The sequence below is a fragment of the Fringilla coelebs genome, assembly GCF_963513975.1.
Source record: "Fringilla coelebs genome assembly, chromosome: 10".
NCBI lineage: Eukaryota > Metazoa > Chordata > Aves > Passeriformes > Fringillidae > Fringilla > Fringilla coelebs.
In genome coordinates, this window is record NC_140036.1 from 17,636,497 (window position 1) to 17,657,912 (window position 21,416).

Consider the following 21,416-nt stretch of genomic DNA (forward strand, 5'->3'; position numbering starts at 1 on the left):
GTTCCGAGTTCAGCGCAGCAGGGCAGAAATGTCTGGTATCCAGTAAAAGACAGTGGATTCATTGAAGTTCCTTCCTGAATGTTTGATCAGGTTGCTTATAGCTTTGTGGGCCTGTGGACCTGCTGGAGGCAGAGCTCAGGCATCTGCTGCTCTTTTTCTTCCTGTAGTAGAGAGGGGAAGAGACTGGTAAGGGCTTTGCCATGGTTACTGTTCCCAGGGAAACACCTTCTCTGCCTCTCATGTTGAGAGACGACCTAGCATAGTATTATGGGCGGAAATCCCTTGGAAAATCATTTTTTGCTAGGGAACAGAGAGCATGTCAGATCAGCCTGAGCCTGTTGTCATTTTGTGAGGCAGAAAACATCTTCACTGCTTTAGTATTAAATTCTGCCAGCAAAATTGCCATAGGGGCAGAAGTTCAGTTATTGCTGAGGACCAGGTGCCTTCAGCTGCAGGTATTGGAGCTGTGTGAGTTGTGAGAACGCACTGGGGCAGCTCTTTGTGTGGTGACAGTGTTAGAAGGGGGCTAAGGAGCTGGCAAGGTGGCACAGGAGTTCATAACAACATTGCGTGGGTTGTTTTCTCCTGCTCTGAACAGACTCTGACCTTGTGTTCATTGTGTTTTGTTTTTTTTTTTTTTTGGCCTGTGTTTTCTTATCTGTAAAGTAGGAGTGGGAATTACCTGCCTCCATAAAAAGTGGATGCTGATGATGTAGCTATGACTACTTCATATTACTGATTTGAAGACTAGACCAGTTTCCCTTAGTTGTCTGTGCTGCGTAAACATTTAGGCAAAAAGATTATCTGTCCCAAAAAAGTTGGATTCTGTCTGCCCCACCTGGTCCTACAAGCAAAGACTCATTGACTGCCTTTTTCTTAGGCTGACTTTCTCTGAACATAGCAGCAATGCAGGGCCCCTGGGGCATGTTCTAACTTGCCATCATTTTAGAGGGAGTACCCTTTCTGCAGTGTAGAGGTTGAGCTGGACTGTTGCTAAGGTCCAGTTGGCTGATGTTTACTCAGTACTTCAAGCACTCCAAAAATATGGAGCAATTTTCACCTTGTCCCAGGACACACATACAGACCATGCCTGTGGAGCCTTTTGAATATTCTGTTGCAATTTTATCGTGTGTATTAGATATCATAATGAGAAGATATGGAAGGCATGCAGGTAACTACAGCAGAAATAGAGGCCACATGCTTGCAGTGGCCTGCAGGTTACCTGCCTTTTATCAGCAGTACCCCACAGTAAGCAGTGCCAAGCCATTCCAGTTCCTATGTTCCAGTTCCAGTCTGACCTTCCACATTCCTGGATCATGCAAGTTTCAAGGCTTTCTTTCAATCAATGTGATTTGTTCTGGTGAGTGGTTAGAGGTGTGGTTGTAGGCTTCTGTTCAGGTAAAGGGATAAAAATAGCGAATGTTCACAAGAAAGAAGTGCTGCTGTGAGGGGCCAGCTGAAGGGCAGTTTCCTTATGGGCACATGATGCCTGCTGAGAACTCCACAGCCCTGGCTCCCTGCAACAGGCTATATGAGCTGCCTACAGGGCCCTCTGGGGTCTGGTGTACAAATGCTATTCTGAACGCCACTATGTGACCTTGAGACTGGAGCTGCAGCTCCAAGGTGCTGGTTAGAGCTCAGCTATGAGAACCAAAGGGAAGGAGCCCCCAGAAAGCCAGGCAGAGATGTGACAGGGACCCCAGTCCAGGGCTGATCATTGTTGGCGTGCCCTCGGTTCCTCATGAAACAGATACTGAGGCTGAAAGCAAAGCATAGCCTCCTGCCATGAAGTGCATCATTCTTGCACAGTGGCTCACATGTCTTTTCAGCATGGACCTAACTATTTGTGTCACCCTGCTGCTGGTGAACACCTTTAATGCTTGAGGACACCTCTTGCCAAACTGGCCCCCTTGTCCCCAGATGCTCCTAGTTAGCCTGTCTTGTTGTGATGCTCAAGTGCTCCAAGGGGATTATGCACCTACAGGGGTTTTACATGGATGAATGATCCTGTGCTAGCTATGACTGCCTCTGCATGCTGTGGAGCTTGGGGCTGCGAGGGGATTTTATATTTTTAGGAGAATAAATGTGTGGTTTTCATCTGTGCTCAAGGCTGGTGGCTGCTTAAATCAGGGTTGTGAATCTGCAGACACTAAGGAGTATGCAGTTTATTACTGAGGCTTTTCAGGATTTTGCTGTTGCTGCAAAACCAGGCAAGAGGTTCCTTGCCAGTAGGATGGGGACCTGTCTGTTGTGCTAGCAGTGTTTCTGCTTTTGTTCTCTGTAGGACAGAGGAATGCTGCAGTTTTATCTGTCCAGCAACCGTGGGAGGTTGTTCTCAGTCCTACTGCTGTGTCTCTCTTACTGCTGGAGTTGAAAACCAATTCTTCACATCCATCTATTCAGGGAGGAAAAGGGACTCAAGTACTGGAGTGGCTAAGGAATTATGGGTGCTATATCTGGAAGGAAATCCCATCTGAAATGAATTGGGACTGAAATTTGTTGGACTTTTTGGAGCTTCCTCACCTTTAGTAGTAAAATAAATGAGAAATGCTTTTTTTTTCAAATGACTGACCTTTCCACAAAAGTTATGGTTACTGGAGAAAGTGGCTATTTTATGTGAAGACCAAAATCTGAAGTATAAGTGGAAGGTATTTCTAAATCCCCTGAGACTCAATCACAGTGGCTCCTTGTATATTGCTCAAAATTGTTCTGGTTCTATTTGCATTCAGTATTTCTTCTTATCTTTAGTAAAAAATGCTACCAAGGGGATCTGGGATAACTTTTTTCAGCTGGCTCTCATTGCATATAGAATAGCTGAAATAAAATATTCTGTTTTCCACTGAGGTTTTTCTGAGAAAAGACAATTATCTTAGATGCTTGTGTTTCTTTTCACCTGTTCCCATTTATATGCAGCATGCTCTGCTGTGCTTGAAAAATATTAAAACCCTGTTTACCTAATCAGAAAAGTCCAGACAATTATGAAACAAATAGTGAAGGCACAGCTTGATTTTCATTTAAAAGAATTCTGAGAGAGATGCAGTACTGCAAAGATCAAGAGAACAAATTCTCAGAGGGCAAGTTAGAGCAGAGGCCTTGTGGGTATTTATGTTTTTCCCTTTCTCCCATGATACCAGAACAAGAAACAACTCAGCAAAATGAAAAAGCATTAAACATGGATAGACAGATTGCTATAATTGGCAATGTTTTGTTAGCTTGTGGGACTTATTACCACAATATAATAGCCCAGTTTGCTTTTCTTTATTACCTAAATTGTAGTGTAAACTGCCTGGGGAGAAGATTTCAGGAGAGAATGGTGCTGAGTATGCTGGGAGGTTGGAGAGTGCCTGTGCAGAGCTCTCAGCCTGGTTATGCCCACAGAGCTTATTCTCCAAATTCAGCCAATTCTACTGCTTCAAGCCTCACTTAAAGACCCAGTTCTGCTCTGCTAATGTATTGATTTTTTTATACAAATTGTACTGCAGCTTTATTACCTGAATCTTGCTGTGGATTAGCCTGACCAGCAAGTTTTCTAAGACATTCCTTCTAAGACTTTCCTTCTTCACCACATTATCTACTAGAGATACTCAGGATCAAGTATAAAGTAATGATAAATAAATGCTTGGTTGGAGCAGCCCAGCTATTTATGACTATTTGGACTATGCCAAATGCACAAATTTCTGATCCTATTAGTTGATTCCATTTTTCAAGGGGGAAAAAAATCCTTCAGGCTATTACAACAGACAAGAATTATTGACCAAACATTTTTTTCAACATTTTTCTAAGCTGGAATATCCCAGCATTGCCTTGTTTTGCTCAGAGTCAGTGCCTTATTTATATTCAGAACCTGTGCCTATGAGTCATTATACTGGGGATTGCTCAGTTTAGGCTACTTGTCTAAACTCCTGAGTCACACCTTGAGACAGTGTGTTTCTGGGGATGCCTCTGAGGAGGTCTACAGGAGTGAAGATCTGATTTTGAAACTGGTATACTGTTAATTACTAAGGTCATCATTTGCTAGCATTGGGAAACGCTGAGGTAAAATGGGAAGGGGTGAAGGGATACTGTGCTCCTTTTCCCCTTGATTTACCCCTAAGCTGAAGAAGTGACATCTGTCAGAGAATGGATGAAATGGGGGCAACTTAAATTTTCAAGTCAAAAGCATAATAAAAATCAATGGGCTGTAAGTCAAAGTGGGAGCTGTAAAACACAAACCAGTTTCTTTGTGTTAGGCCTTCTCTAGAAGAAACAGTAGATTTGCAGTTGCCTGAAGTCTTTAACATAAGATTAAAGAGCTTTCTAAAATGCTGGTTTAATCCAATTGCCATGAACATCTTGTGTGTTCAACAAGTCAAACACAATGAACCTAGTGGTTCCCTTTGGTGCTGCAGTGAAAGAATCTAGGCAGATGATCTCTGAGTTGGAGGCACTTGCGTGTGAGCCATTCCTTGTCATGCTTCTGGAGGCCCACACCCACGGGTATAACACATGAACATGTGGAGACAGATGCTGACATGGTGCAAATTATTTCAATGAAACTGGGGTGTATTGTAGCCAAAGAGGATCATGTCCTTGAATATATTTTTTTTTACAGTAAACTTAAGTGTGTAATACAGTTGCTTCCTAGTAACAAAAACTGAAATGTCAGTACTACCCTATTCTATGGGCTGTATGCTGGTGAGACAATATTTGGATAGTACATAATATTGTTCTGCTGAGAGAGGCACAACTAAGCCTTTTTAGCTTGGCAAAGACATTTTGCCAATGCATACTGAAATTACCTGTACTAATTACCCAAATGAAAAAATGTCTGACATGTAAATTTAGCTTATGAAACTTTAAGTACTGCCCGAGGAGAATGTAGTGGCCTGAGAGGAATTTCTTGGTGCAACTTCCATGGTGAGATCGTTCCTCTCCTTATATCCTGAATCCACATTAGGTTAGTAATTTACATTCACATGCAGAGTAACATTTCATCTTCTGACTCCACGGCTGGATCTGCTGCTTCTGCAGCATCTCTACACTCAGGGTTAAAGTGCTTTTCAGACAGTAATCATCTGGCCCATTGATCAGCCACTGGGACCGGAGGGACACTTGTCCCTCTGTGCTCCCAGGGAGGCCAGTCCCGGCAGGAAGGTGAGGGATGGTGCCAGGAGGGGGCCGTGGGCTGCCCCACACCTGGCTGGGGATCAGCTGCGCACAGGCTCTGCTGCTGTCGCGGCTGCCCCGGGGCCGGGCTGGGCTCGGTGGCCAGCAGGGCTGTGGTCTGTTCCCTCCTCACAAGCAGAAGGGGAGGGGAAGCTCCCAGGAGAGCAAAACGTTTCTAGAATGGGAGACAGATTTTGTACATAGGTTACACATTTATACTGGTACATTTATACTGGTACAGGCAGCAGAGAGTAACACACCCACTCCACGCTGAATTCACTTGTTTGGCAAGCAGTGTAAGGGAGGCTGGGAAAGGAAGTGCAGTGCAAAATCCATGCATCTTGCCACTCTCCTGTTGTACCTTTATCCACCAAGTGTCTGTCTGTGAAGCTACAGGTGTCATAAGCTCTCAGGTGTATCTTGTACCAAGCATGGTGATGCTCTGCTTAGATCTGGCATTCATTTGTAACTATGCAGAAAATCCTGTTTGTTTTCTCATGCTATACTAAAAGCATTATCATAGCATGTGTTGGTTAGCTGATGGGAGAAGGATGGAAATCCTGGGTGTATTATCCTTAAGAGAGATCCACTGTCCAGTAGCCTGTCTGTAGAAACAACTTTGGTCTGCTCCTCAATTTACTGCTGGGAAAAACTGAGGTTGACTGACGACCTGGATTCCTATCCCTGTGCCTCAATTTCCCTATCTATAAAATGAATTACACTTGTCTTTTTGGAGCCTGAAGACACAGAACAAACAAGATATTACCATTGCATCACACATCCAAGGGGACAGCTACTGTAGCCTGGGTAAAGAGTGACTTGTATCTAAAGCCACTGAGCTGCTGGGGATTGTGGCAGTAAAGGGACAGTAAATTTTATGAGTTAACCTGATGTTAATGTATGAGTTTTTTTATGAGTTTACCTAATGAGTTAACCTAATGCTTCCCAGTATTGCTTCAGACTGCTATAGGTGTGATGTCACCTTCTTCAAGCCACATGTGTACTCCCTTCATGCACTGAAAACTTGTGTTCTGAAGTATTCATTGAACTATATATGTCAAAATGATTACTCCCCTGTTCAAAACCTGAGGTCATGTTTCCTACCAAATTCATAGGTCTCGTGCAGTCTTCTCCTTTGTCTTTAAATAACAGCGCTGTGTTCTGATGTGTGGGTGTGCCTTCGGGATAGTACTCGAGACAGCAATTCACAGCAGCACTGCTGGTTTCCCTTGGCCCTGAATACCCTACTATTTAAAGTTATTTTAATGAAAGCCCTTTCCATGCCTTAGTCTGAGAAAGTGAATCTGTTTTGTTGCTTGCTGGGCTGTACCTTTATTGTTTGCGCCAAGCTGTGAAAGCCTCCGAAGTGTCCCTTTGGAGGGGCCTGAGCAGAAAGCTGTCCGGGCGGGGAGAGGCAGCTGTCCCTGGGCAGGGTTCAACCTGGCCGTGCTGCAGTCAGAGGTCTCTGCTGTGCTTTGCCCTGGAGCTGCTCCGAAGCAATTTGTGCAGACTCCTCCAGCAGAGCGTCAGCCCTTGGGTGCACCGTTGGTTGGATCCAGGATTGCTCGCAGGGAGTGCGGCCTCTCTCCATCCCTCCCTCCCTCCCTCTCTCCATCCCTCCCTCCCTCCCTGCCTCCCTGCCCGGTGCCTCGGTGCGCTCATTGCCACGGCGGGACTGCGAGGAGCCGCGCTGCCTCCCCGCGAAGCCTCGTGAGTGCTGCAGGGGCTGCAGGGGAGCCATCGCTCCTTGCCGTGTCGTTCTCGGGGCTTCTGAGCTGAGCTGCTGGTGACAGCTTGGAGACGGCTGCAGGAGGGTGGCTGGGAGCTGTCCTGGGCAGAGGTCGGCTGTGAGCGGTGTTTGTCCCCGAGGTACACTCAGAGGGCTGCTGGCAGCAGAGATGCCTGCTGTGGCTCACTGTTTGTCTCCAATACAGTAACCAGGGAAATATTTTTTGAGCTAACTGGCCTGTGTTCAGCAGTGAGCAAGCAACCAGCCCTTCAGCTCCTGAGCTCAGAAATTATGTGAATAGGCTCTGAAATTATTTTGCTGGATGTGGTAGGTCAGGGCAGAGCCAGTGGCTAGAATTTTTCTAAGATACAGTTTCAGCCATGAAACTGTCTGCTGGCAAGCTCTGGGAGAAAGGAATGAAGTCTGCTGCACAGCCTGCTGTATCTCTTGATTAACTCAGTGTCCAGGCATTGTAGTGAGCATATTTTAGCTTTGCAGTTTGCCACATGTGGGTTTTGTTATTCACAATGGTTTTTAACATGACATTATGGAAAAGTTCTTTTCTTCTATTCTCTGAGCAGGAATTTGTGTTCTCGCAATCCAGCATTGTTGTGAAGGACAGATTTTGGGAAGAAGATGAATTAACTTTTCTCTGGCAAAAATCAGAACTATGAAGAAGTTTTTACTACTGAGGCACTAGGCAAGAGGTTGTTCCATGCTGCTATAAATCTGGATTTATTTGTTGAATGCTGAGATTAGACCTTTGCCTTTAATGCCTTTTATTAGGGAAGTTTCAGTTTTGTAGATAGCAGGATGTAGCATCTCCCCACCAGAGGGTGGTCTGTGAAATCAAGCAATATTTTGCTGAGCAAATGATGTGGTATGGTGTGTTTCTTTAGATCTTTTCAGAAAAGATCTGAATTATCCATAATCAGATTATGTATCATTCATAATGTAGATTGAAGATTTGTTAATAATTGTTAGAATTGTTAATAATTGTAAGAATTGTTAATAATTTCTTGTCTATCTCTTACAATTTTACAGCAGTATTATAAGTATCTTCATAATAGGCTAGGATATGAATTGAACTGAACAGTGGAGAGTGCTTTGAGAATTTTATATTAGTTTGTAAATTTGGCTTTTATGGGGATTATTAATGGAGAATTCCTAGATGTGTGCACAAATGTATGGTGTGTTCTGACAGCAAATAGTCATTGAAGTCCTTGAAGTGTGACTATAAGTATAAATTTGTACGCATCAATGTATTTTTGCAGAATGTACCAACAGTAAATTAAAATGAGAGTTTACCTATGCAGAAGAAAGCTTTTAATTTTTTTTTATTTACCAATCAATTTTAAGACTTCTTTAAAAACAAACAAAAAAAATCTCCTTCAAACAAGAACATCTAAAGACTGTTTTTGAAGTGGTTAAATGGAAAAAGCAGCAAAATCTGTTTCTTCATCCAAGGAAGTATATTCCAAAATATTTTGACATGGGCTTAGAAGGCTGACATCATGCCTAGAGGGTGCATTTCCAATTGGGAGGGCAAGATTTCAGTTTTATATATGAACAGCTCTACTTTCTTCCCCTTATAAATCAACCATAGTAGACTCCTAATGTGTGCTGTGCCTGCCTGTAGAAACAGCTTGCTAAAGTCTGTAACCACTCCTGGAGCACAGGAAAACACAGCCTCCAAACAGGTCTTTTCAATCTGTGAACTCTCCACTCTTGTAATTTTATGTTAAAATGAGCATCAAATTTAGTAAATGAGATTAACTGAGAAATGCAGTGATCCAAAGAATTTGAACAGTCTTCCCGGAAAGACTTAAAATCAGCAGAAGTATGTGCCTGCAGAGCCAGGCTCAGGTAAAACTGTACCTCCATCATTAAGCTGCACAGAATGCCTTGGAAATACCAATCACAACTCAGTGTGATGTCAGGAGAAAACTTCAGAGTACATCTGCTGTGTGACAGAAAATCTAATCAGGCACCAGTTTAACTTCTGCCCAGGTAGACACTGGGACTCACAGGTTTTTGAGCTCTTCAGAGAAATTGTGCATTTCTAACCTTCCATGGAAATTGTTTGGGAAAATTTGCAAGGCAATTCCTTCCACACCATGGCCTCAATCTGTCCCCTTCTTAAGGGACTGGAACATTCTGGCAGTGCATTACTCAAGACAGAGTCTTGCTCCTAACCTTGCTTCTCCAGATTTCTGCTATCTAAGTAGAAATCTGTAGTACATAAAACTGAGTTGTTGTTGCAACTAAAAATCCACCAACTTAAACAGATACTTCCAAACACGACCAAGAGTTACTTAAATATTTTGGAAGGATCTTCAGTTTTTGGGAGATGGCTACCAAACTTTGCTATGAAACTTGTCTTAAATGATAAGAGAAATTGCTCTCAGACAAATACTCCTTGTAGGTTTTACAGTTGTGCTTGGTGAAAAATCGATCTGAGAGAAAAGTTGATGCCAGCCACCTATGCTTCATTTTGGCTTTTGCTCTAAGCTGCCCTGATTCTCTTCTGGAAGGGTAGTCCTGGCTTTGTCATCCCCCACCCCTCCTATGCATTATCAGCACTTGTACCCTCCAAGCAGCTTTGCAGAGAACTAACCCAGATCAGAAGCAATTACTAAGGAAATGATTGCTCCACCTTATTTACAATAAAGTTATTCCTGGCTTAGTTTTCAGTTGACTCAACATGGGTTAGCGAAAAGAAAGGTGGCAGGAATGTGCAGAAGAATAAGAGAAAGGATGAGATTTCCTTTCTGTTTATAGCTAGATTTTTAGTTCCTTCTTTAGAACCATCTGTAGCACAGCAGCTTGTCAGAAACTGACCTCACAGTTTGTCTGCCTGGGCTGAGAGAATAAACAAATCTTTTCAGAAAGTAAACAAGGGGCGCAAATGGTGAGAAAGAAAAATAAATAGTAATTAAATAAAAAGGATTCCAAACGAAGAGATTCTTTCTCTGATCTAATAACCTTGAAGTTCTTTTTGACCTTCAAAAAGGGAAATGTTTTGCATAAGGACTCGAACTGGGAGTCCTGGTGGGACAGAATATTTTCAAATCCTTTAGCCTGCTTAAACCTTATCAAACATGCAAATTTGTTTTCTTAGTGTGTTTAATTCTTGAAATCTAACTTCGCTCTGCTAGACTTTGCTGTTGTTGGTGGCCAGCAAAGCAGACTCAGGACCTGGGAGAAGTTCTGGACTGTAGGAATTTTGCAACTTTAAAACTTTGGCTTTGCCTTTTGGAACTTTCTAAGGAGCATAAGAACACATAATGTAAGGGTGTGCTTTCATGTTCTTAAAATGAAATATCTGGGCAAGAAATATCTGGTCTCATGCTTAATCCTGTCTGACCCTTTTCCATCACATCAGCAATCTGATTTTTCTCAAAAAAATTACAAAAGCTCTGAGCATAACTTTTGACAGAGCTTGCACAAAGTAGAAGTAGGCTGATGTACCTGACTATTTTAGAAAAGATTTTCTTTTCACTCTCAGCTGTCTTCTTTCACTGTGAATTACATATTAGGCTGTCATTAAGAAGACATGAACTTTGCTCTAGAAATTTGTAGCCCATTTTTCCAAGAGAAGTGACTTCAGATGGGGGATTGAAGCCATCCTCTCCTGCAGTAAGCAGAAGGCCAGGCAGTTGTAGCCTCCAGCCTCTTAAAAACAAAGAAGCCCCAGTGTCCTGGTGTGGCTGGTGGCATTTAGTTGTCCTTGGTGGAGCAACAGGCACTGCTGTGTCAATCTGCTGGTGCAGTCCAGTCCCTCACTCCAGCAAGTCACCTTTCCAGTGCTGTTGAAAATAATCAGTTGCCATTAGCATGTAAACTAGTTAGTGTCTGCTCAGAGAAGAGAGGAAAGAACAAGAGGATATTCTTTGTTGCTTTTAACCATCTGCTGTTAGTGTAGCTCCTCCAGACCTGCTGTGTGAGCTGGGTGAGACCCAGAATAACTGTGTGTTTTTGAGCCCAAGCAGGTTTCATTGTTGAATGAGGAATTATGAAGCATAACTGAATGGCTTTCCCCTCGAGGATCAGATAGCACAGTTGCAGTGAGCCTCCCTGGAGAGCTAGGAAGGAGGAGAAGCTGTGCCAGACAGATGGCTGTAGTAATTGCTTTTCTTTTTCTCCCCCTTGGTAGAAAACCTTGGGAAGCAAAACTGTAAGGCCTAATTCTTCTGCATTGAAACTGGCCTCTGCTAGGAATTGAATTTATAGCAGTTTAAGAGGAGAACCAAGAGTAGATGAACTGACTTGTTTCTTTTATTTTTTTTCCTCTTTTATCACATCCTTATTCATATTTAAATTATCCTGACAAATTCAATTAATTCAAGTAATGAAGAACTGTATGGTATATGTAAATGTTCATCTTTGATGACCCGTGTAGGGGATTGGCATTGTTTCATGTAACACCAAACAATTAAATTTTTCTTTTGAAATTTCAGGGGCTATGAATAACTGCCTCTTAAAAAAAAAAAAAAAAGACCACAAGAGCAATGACACAGAAGGTGGGAAATGTCTGAGTCAAGTTTCCCAAAATAAATGTTGCAGACACTTGGCTGGTATATGTTTTGATAAGATCTTGAGTTGCATGCCTATACAGATACAGATTTTATCAGAGGACAGCACTGCTCTGAAGTGAACAGGAGTTGTCCAATGTCATTTGTAGATATCAGCAAGGGGTGCTATGAAACAAGATAGTTGTCAAATTCCTGAAGCTTTTCAGCTTCCTGAAACCTTCCCCTTTACCCCAAGTAGTGTTAAAATGTTCCTATCATCAATAAGTTTTTCTGAAGTGTCTATGAACCTGTAGCTGTCAGCTCAATACCAGCTCATGTCACCCAGCTCATGTCCGCTGGAATATCAGTCCCACAGAAAAATGGTACCTTGCTTCTGTCCAGGAGGGTGAGCAGCACTTCCTGCTGCTTTCTGGCTTGCAGTACAGACCAGAGAGGCTTCAGAGCTTCCTGGGATAAAGCTAGTAGAAGATATAAACTATTAAAGCTCACTGATACTAGGAAAATGTCATAGCTTTGAAACAAACCCAGACTTGTGTATTTTTGTTTGCTTATAAGATTTTTTCAAGCTTTTCTTCTAGTCAAAGATTAAAAACTTCTTCCAACAGCCCCAGGTATTGAATCATGTTTCCAAGGACTGGGACTTCTACTGCAAGGTCTGTGCTGTGATGGTATTGCCAATTCTTCCATGTTGGGGAGTAACTACCTTTAAGCACTGTCCTAGAAGAAGTGCAAATGGGCAAATGGGACCTTGAGTGCTGTTGGCTACAGCTGCTGACATTTCATAGCCACATGATCTCATTTGCCGATTGGGCTCGTGAGGCACCTTCCCTTGTTTTCTCAGATTTTCTGTCTCCTGCTAGTTTCTTTTGCTGCAATTGCTTTTCCTAGCATGTCAGTGTGAACTGTACTGACTTATTGGATGTGTGATTCCTAGTCACCAAATGTGTTTTGTACCACCTTTCTCATCACCTGAACATCTCCTCCTGAGTGTGGCTTTTACAGCAATCCCATCAGGTTTGTCTTGCCCAGGCAGGGGATTTGATAAGAACTAACTGGCACTCTGCAGTTCTTGTTTCTTTTGCTTCAGCTTATCCTACATCACAAAAACCTTCTGAAATAAAAAGGATATTTAGAAACCAGAAACCAAGCTATGTTTAGAGCAAGCTAATAAAGCTAAATAGGGGTTGGGTGGGTGGTGGAATTTCTGTTTTGCTCAAGAAATATTAATGATGGTTAATATTAATGATGTCTTCACATTGGCAAACATCAAACAAACTTAACTACTGGCAGGTTTGTTATCCTGGAGGGCTGGGCAAGTCTCTGAGAGGTGAGTTATGGTAGCACCTTTTCTAGTTAACTGTACATTTCTGTCATACATTGTAGAAATATTTTTTCTATTTTTGCAGCTGTTTGGCATAATCTCAGTCCTGATCAAACCTGAATGTACCTGACCTGTGGGACTGCACAGGGGTCACAATAACTTTGCACCTTCTGGATGCTGAAAAATCAACAGTATTTCCTTCAATGTATGATGCCCTGAGGTTTCTCAGCTCTGAGAATCCAGGCTTTGTCTAAATTATTAATTTGCTTCCATGTTGACTGGTTTTTGTTACAATCAGCTTTTCTCTCTTCTGCCTTCCTCTTGCTGCCAACACCTGTTTGGAAAAGGGCAAATCATTTACTATTATGGTGATTTAGAAATACTTCCAGTGTACTTTCTGAAGGATGGTAGAATCTTTGGACCAATAATCTGGGGACACTTCTCAGTATCTGTTGAGAATTGTGTTCATAGATTACAGGAGTTATTTGCTGCTAGTTCCCTGAGTGTAGTATTTATCTGACTCCAAACAGGGTTATCAACAAGCTGTTCTTCAGCAGCTAGAGAGAAATCAGGCTTATAGTATTCTCTACTCTCTAAAAAATAACCTTTGTGTGTTCAAAAAGATTTTGGTTTGCTTTCCTTTATTTGCTCTGCAGTTTACCCCCCCCCCCCCCGGTCCCATTCTGGATTTCATGGAAGAAATTGCAGAGTAAAAGAGGAAAACTTAATGGGTTACTTATTTTGTTTGCTTTGGCAATGTATAACAATCCCTGACACCAAGCTCCTTAGTGATTCCTGGTTGCTTTTGCCACCTAGAATGTCAAAAATCAGAGAGGTGATAGTGAGCCTCATAAACAGGATGGAAAAGAAGGTCCCACATCAACATCACTCATTCAAGTCTGCATCTGTGCAACTTCTTTTCACATTGTGTGGCACCCACTCTGACACAAGCTCTTCAGCTGCTTCATCTCAAGGCATGAGTGAAGTGTTTGAAAATGAACATAAAACTTTCCAAATGACATTGTGTCATTTAGAACCTGGAATCCCTAGTTCTGGAAAGGATCAGAGTGGATGTCTGAAAGCAAGACAGAGAAAGTTTTTTGGGCAGTTGACTAGGATGAAGGAGAAAGAAGCTAATCTTTAACCTCTCTGACCTCACTCTCTGTTTCTGGACTGTTGGTTTAAAATCAGGTGCACAAAAGTATTTCAGTACCCATGTTGAATTCACATTAGTTAAGATCTTGGTGCTTAAATGGGGCAACTGCTTGCCCTGACTCAGATCTGTGGTCTATCTGGACCCAGCCTCCTTCCTTCCACCTGTTGTCTGGGTACTTAGAGGTGATCTGTACACCTCTAAGTACCCAGACACCAGGACTGGTTGTTGTTCTGTACAGTGGCTAAAGGAATAGTACCAATGTGTGTTATTGTAAGATAAACCTTGATCCTGCCAGTTAAGTTGGCAGATATTTCTTGTAAATGTTGCTGCTTTAGACTGGTGTGAAGAGTGCGGAAAATAACTGGGTGCACCTGTTACAAAAAGAGATCAAATTAGCTCCATGTGAAACTATAATTGCTTTTCACTCCATAGATCACTCACAAAAATTGAGGTCATTTTTTTGCCCAGCTGCTTGCCAAGTTACTTTTTAACTTTTTAGTGTTTAAACTAACTGGCTTAGTTAAAATAACAGGCTTTGTTTTCATGAGAAGAAAGTCTCACAGCCCCTTATTTCCTCCTTTTACTATGTATTTGCTTGTAGCGGAAAAAGCATCGGGAAAGGAAACTGTTGTGGATTGGCTGGCTACACAAAGTCCTCCAGCAGAGCTCGGGGAGTTCAGGGTGGAACAGGGCCATGTATGTGGAGTAGACTTTACTGCTTCAAAGACTGAAAAACTGCTGTAGTGGGAGGCCAAATGCAGTGACTTAATATGGAAGCTGAAGTGGTAAGGAGCAGGCTGTCAGCCTGAGCAAACCTGTGGCAAGCTCTGGCAAATCCACTGCGGCTGCTTTATGAAAAGCTCTCCCTGAAATCACAAGGCAATAGATGAAGTTAATAGGCTGAAGAGGAGACTCTGTAAGTATCATAATCTTTACCACAATAGTCATCTAATAGCTCAGGCAATAGTCTGGCTAGGCTTTTTACTTTGAGTGTCATCTTTGTTTTGCTGGGTTGTTAAAGGAGGAAAAAATTGTCATTGAGGCTTTATGAACTCACAGAAGATTTCTGTTTTCCCTTGCACAGATGAAATCATGCAGCAGGAGATACGGCCGCTGGTAGCAGTGGATATAATAGAGCAGCTCCACAGGCAATTTGCAATCTTGTCAGGTAAGAAGTTGCTGGTAATGACACTCTGTGATTCTCTTGGAGACATACTGGAATGTGCCATGCTGACTGTCACCCTTCAGCTCTGTACAGCAGTTGCAATAGTATTTTCATATTGCTCCTGAGAAAAGCTGCTACAGTCAGATATTCATGGTGTATGGAATGGAAAAGTGCCAAGCTGCTGTTCTTGCTTTTTTAAGGCAAGTTAATTTTCCATGTTCTCCACAATGGGCTGGGAGGAACCTATTTAGAGGGCAAGAAATTAAACAAAACTTTCGCTACATATCTTTGCACAATGTCCAAGCATCTTGTTTGTGGGAAAAGATTTTGGTCTATCAGGGATCTATTCATGACCTCCCCCTTCTTCCTCATTTGCCTTTGTTTTAGAAATGATTCATTGCTAAAGTGTAAGGTTCTAATCTTTAAAAGATATGATTATTACATAGTCCTTTGTTTGCCTGAAATTTGCAATCACACAAAGTGACGCAGTTCCTTCCCCAAAGAAAGAGCTGATACTGAAATATTTGGCAAATTATTTAATTCATTATTTTGGATACTGTAGATGATAAAATATTATCTAGGTCCTAAAACAGTCTCTGCTGTTGACTGCATGGCCTCTGGCAACTCCTTTTGTCTCTATTTCTGTCTGTTCTACAAATAAGAAAATTCAGAATTTACTTATCATCTTCCTCATAGAGTCAGTAAAGTATCATGATTTTGCACAAAATGCTGAGATTATAAGAAGGTCCTCTTGGAAACCTGTCCCTCTTGGTGGGTATAGAGTGTAAAGAGTGCATCAACCCAGCTCTGGAAATGGTCAGCTCAGCAGGCCCAATCCTTGCTGTGTCTTTGCATTTTAATATACATTCCAAGTTAGTCAAAGAAATCCATATCTAGTTTACACAGGCTTCTTTATGAAGCTCTGAGTGTTAAAACTTGATTTTGGAGGCTTGCAAGTAGGATCCTGTGGCAGTTTCCTAAGCTCAATAACTAAAGGGTTTGCATTAGGCAGAGAGTATTGACTGAGCAGAAGGTGCTGCCTTCTCATCTGCAGTAAAACATCTCAAGGTCACACCTTCCTAGAATTCCACAACCCTCTGGGCAGGAGAGAGTCTGTAACTGCATTAAATTGCTCAAACCCTTTTCATCCCACTGTTGTGCTCAGTGAAGGATAAGTAGGATAAATAATTGTTGAGAACTGAGTGCCTCGTATGCAATTGCCTGTGCAATAAAATATGGAAGATTGCTATTTTTGAACTCCATTACCTTGCAACATTTGGGACCAATAGCAAAAGTTGAATACAGCATGTAATGAGCAACTTATGGAAAGTGGTTTACTAAACAGGAAGAAAAAACCCACTTCCAGTTCCAGCTAGGACATTAAACATGGAATAAAAATGTCAAGGGTAGACATTAAAAGAGAATTTTCATATTTCTTTATGGACTCATAATTTCAGCAGTGCCTGTATTCTCACCTGCTATTTTAGCAAATTCGACTCTTCACATTTATCTAATTCTTTTATTCTTGGAAGTGATGAGAAAGGTGTTTAAATGAGGCTGTTTAAATGTGAACTGCTTAAAGACTTGAAAAATAGCTCTTCATAGAAGGCAAGGCTGAGGGGCTTTTTTGTTAGGAATCAGCAAAGAACTGGTTCATCAGCATGGAAGTACTAATAACAAATGGCAAAGGAGAGTGAGAGGGTGTCTTTCATGTCCCCATCTACCTAAATAACAAATCACATTTTAATAATTTTCAGGCTTATCCGAAATCTTTTCAGCACAGTCCAGAAATAGTATCCTACTATAGAACAGGGCAGTGTAGTTCATAGTTTCAAAGTTGATTTCAGTCTGAATTTTACAGTTAAATTTGGAAACCTGCTTCACTCCAAAATCCCCATGGTAGCATGTGAAGAAGACAAGGAAAGCTTAGAAGCCCCTTTGGCTCAGTGTCTTATTCTCTTGGTGACCACTGGTGAGTCATAGGTAACAGAGAGCAGGAATCTTCCTTTCTTCCTTACTCTCTCTCTATTGCCTCCTGCAAAGAGAACTTTAGGTACCAGCCAAACATTACTATACTTTTCAAAAATGCATTTCTCTAAATAATGTAACTTTCTTTTTCCTTTAGCAAAAGATTGGTTTTTTCATGCAATGAAAACAAAACTGGGCACTCTTCTGCCTCATTTCACTTATTAAAGTAATTCACATGTAAATGACATCATTTGATTTAGATTTTTTTTTCCAGATGGCTCTGTAGCTTTCCTCAAAGCATGCTGTTAGCTGCTTTTCATTAGGTATGAGCAACCACAAATATTTTGGTGCTTCAGTGCTTGCCTACATGGTGGCTGAAAATTTGATACTTAGCCTATTTCCTGATTTTCCATATTGAAATGTTGCAGCTCAGTAGCCACTGTCTGGGAAAAAAAACCCCTTCTGTTCTTTGGTGTCACCATCTTGGGCAGTAAAAGGCAATTCCAATGTTCTTGTAGAGTGTTAGGGGCATAAATTATGTTTCTCTGAACAATTTCCTAACAGTGGTATACACTGATTTATACTAGATGGGGTTATTTCTTTCAGTCTGGAGGCTGCAGCCTCCAGAGCACAGCCAGGTACCTCTTCCATGCCTGTGCAGAGCCCTGAGGATGCAGCACTGAGCTGTGTTACTCCACAGCCTCTAGCTTTGTCAAGCTCTCCTGCTCAGTCCTGTGGACTCCAAATGTATTTGTCCGGTGATAATGAAAGTCAGGGGTTAACTGTTGTAAACTTTGTCGTAAATGAATATTTCTTTGGTTAATACCACCTTTTTAGTAACAGCTGGCAGCTGAGGCAGATGCAGTGAACGCAGAATGTTTCCTTGCAGTAAAGCAGAAAAGAAAATGGAAATGATTGAATCAAAGGCTCTTTGTTTTCTCTGGACATGACTCATTAGAAACACTTCTCTCCACTATTGCTGTGTGCAAACTTCTTAAGAGGATCTGGCTGTCTTGTGGTCTCTGAGCAGATGGTAGGAATTACGTAACAAGTCTGATGAGTTTGGTGTTTGATTGTGTCAGGGTCTAGTTATAATGTATGTATTACCTGCTAACAGCCTCCTATTTGTCCTGGTCCTCCACCTACCAGACTAATCTAGACCTTACTCCATGCCAAGAACAGGAAAACTCTCCAAAGCCTTCCCTGGTCCACTGAGGTCACGGAAAAGGCTGCAGTGTAATGTGGCAATGTCCTTAATCACGTAATTTTACTTTGGTCATCTCTTTTCCCATGTGCTGATTTAGCCCTGCTTAGCTTGTGAGATCTGGTATGAGTACTGGTTCTTGTGGTTAATTCTAGCTTTGATATCACTACTGCCTCTTTCCTTTCCCTGAAAACCAAACTCTCAATTAATGGACTACAGCTGTGACAACACAGGAGTGCTCAGCTAGCTTTGTGTGTTTCCTGTAGGTGTTAAGGGAACTAGATCACAAAGTTGAGTAGTACTGAAAGCCTGGTTATTCTAACACACCAGTTATTACTCAAGAATAAAGAACCACTAGTAAAATACTTTTTCTGTCCTGCTGTACCAATCTGCTCTTGGAACTGCTACCATTCCTTCCCCTCCACACTTTTTTATCTGCAGCTTCACAACCTGTTCTTATCTGTAATTACTCTGTCAAAGAGCCCAATCTGCCATTTGCGGCAATAATGGATCATGTTGCTAAATCACGACTTTATTAGACAAACTGTCACAAAGTGTATTAGCAGAGAGAATCATTTTCTTTGTGTTCTGCTCCTGTTAACAGACTTCAGTGGATGGGAGAGTATATCTGAAAACAGTAACTGACTCAGAAGCCAGTTTATTTAATTTGCAAAGCCTGGAGGGTATTTGGCCATCTGCTTCCTGTTTAAACTGAGCCTTTTGGAAAACCTGGCCTGACCTTACCAAAAGGACAGTTTGGATCTTTTATAAGAATTGACACCCAGGAAACATGATTTAATGAGAAATTCATTACTCACAACTGTTAATCAACATGGAAAACCAAAAGACCAGAGCTTGGAAAAAGCAAGACTTGACCAAAGCAGTGAAACTTTAGCTGAGATGTCATTAGACTTTTTGGCTGTCTGACCCAGGAGATGAACTGCAGTAAGGGCTGGGCTGTGATGACTCAGGGAGTTCTCTGCATGTGGGCAGGCCCAAGCAGTTAAGCCTGCATGTGTCAGCAGCATTTGAGAGAACACTTTCCAACCCTAACTGATGAGTTAGTGTCTGTGGCAGGCTGGGGAGGTGAGCTCTGGAAACTTGCAAACTAACTTTTGGAACTTCTCCTGACTATAGCTCCTTTGTTGGGCTGGTGCTTTTAATTTGTTTTGGTTTCCCAAGGGAGTCAGCATATTTGGTGATCTCTAGTTAGAAGAGCTACTGGCTATAGAGTTAGGACTTCAGTGTAGCCCCTTACTGTCTCAACCATGGATATTTTTTGTGCCTAGGTGGGAAGCATGGGAGGGCTGGAACTGAGGAGTGGGAGCATTTCTAAGATCCTCATTGTGTTCAGGGCCTTGGCCTGCAGTTGTGATTGCTTTCTGCTTTTACATCAGTCATAGCAACATACAGATTCAGCTGTGAGAGATCTCAGAATTCAGCACTCACACCTCATTTGTCAATCACACCCTTTATACTGCAAAGCAAAATTAAAATTTCTCAGCTGCCATAACCTTTTCTCCCCCACATATATTCTTTCCCCAAATACTTCAGCTGTTTTGTTTCCACAGCTGAATTCTGGCCCCATCTTCACTGCAGCAGCTATCCAAGCTGCATTTGCTGCTGGAAAGTCTGTCTAATAGGAGCAGCTATGAGTGCTGCTCTGTGTCCTGGGACTTTGGGGATTGGCACACCTAAGAGTTAGTGAAGGTCCCATTACCATGGGTACCTTGTACAATGCTGATACAGCTTGTGTGCTGTCTCTTCTAAATTTCATAAAAGACAAATTTCATGTACTCAGTCCTTATGGCTATGGTGCTGACTGGAGGCTGTCCCTATTGGCTTTTAGTTTGTGCTGTCTGCCCTTTCGAGACACTGAGTAGTATCTAGCTAAAGTATTTCAAGGACTGGAAGAAATCTTGTGGCAACTCCCTAGAAAGAAAGGTTGATGGCCGAGGAAAAAAGGGCTGCAGCTTGTCAATCCACATTCTGCAGAAATTTGCATACTGCAGCAATTCTTGGATTAGTGTCAGAGAAAAAGTGGCATTAACATTAAGATGTATGGAATTGCTCCCTTGTACTGAAGAGATAGTTTTCCAGACACCTTTGGTATTTAAGGAGCTTCCCTTATCCAAATGGATATAGATAATTTTCCTTTGTGATTCAACTACTGCTTGAAGTTCAGATATGGGCAGGAAAAAACTATTTGTAACATATTCGTACCATGGTATTTCTTGTCACTTAACACTTTACACACTTCTGCTCTCTTCTCATCATAGCACTTAACAATTTCTGCATACCAAACTCCCTCAAATCTTCCCCCTAATTTCCTGGTGTGGCAGGAACTGAAGGCTTCCTTGTTTATTTCCCTGTCTGAAATACAGCTCTGCTGAACCATCTGAGGGTTCTGGTGTGGTTGCAGCAGGAAGTGTTGCTTCACATTGGGGAATGAGATGGAGATCAGGAGCTGTAAAGGGCCTGTGGCTTAGTCAGAGGCAGGAGCTGCTGACTCTTAGTTGAATGTTCAGTCTGCGGCTGCTCCTAAGTGTCCTAGATTTGTTGCCAGTGGTGAAAGGAAGAAGTCAGTGTTCAGTCTGCTAAGATTCATTCTTTGGATGGCTTTTTATAGGAGAAGATCCCATAACAAAAATACACACCCACATACATAGAGTGCATCATCAGCCTGCCTCATCCAGCTCAGGGAAGAGGCCAGGGGAAGAAGAGTGTGTGTGTGAATGGAGATGCAGGAGATGAAATAAAAGGGACACAGAGAGATCCTCATGAGCAGGAGGAGCATTAGAAGTACCCTTTGAAACTTGTAGTTTGAACAAATCTTGGGTATAACTGCAGCTAAACTATCAGGTGTTGAAGTAGGGAATCCAGGGGAATCTGTACCTTATCCTCCAGTGGCAAATATTGCTGCTTTAAACCAAAATATTCCAAGTTACTACATCTCTCTCATTTAAAGTATATTCACATACTTGGAACATGTGAATGGGAAAGTTTGGTGCCCAGAAATCCTGTGAATGTTCACAAGATACCAAGTATGAAATACCTTGGCATGCACAAAGAGACAGCAGACAAATTTGGTATTGAGCTCTGCACAAAGAGACAGCAGACAAATTTGGTATTGAATTTTCCTGGCTGTTACTGTTTGTGTCCAGGAGATGTCACTGAGAATCTGTAACAAACC

At 42.0% G+C, this 21,416-nt stretch overlaps 1 protein-coding gene across 1 annotated transcript in view; it reads left to right on the forward strand.

The window, feature by feature from the left end:
- Positions 1-21,416, forward strand: part of MCF2L2 (MCF.2 cell line derived transforming sequence-like 2) — a gene marked incomplete at both ends in the record, with an annotated part of 130,675 nt that overhangs the window by 1,307 nt on the left and 107,952 nt on the right. Inside the window, one exon of the mRNA XM_084212569.1 lies at positions 14,971-15,054. Within this exon, the coding sequence (XP_084068695.1) occupies positions 14,971-15,054 (84 nt within the window). The remainder of the gene's footprint in view (positions 1-14,970; positions 15,055-21,416) is intronic.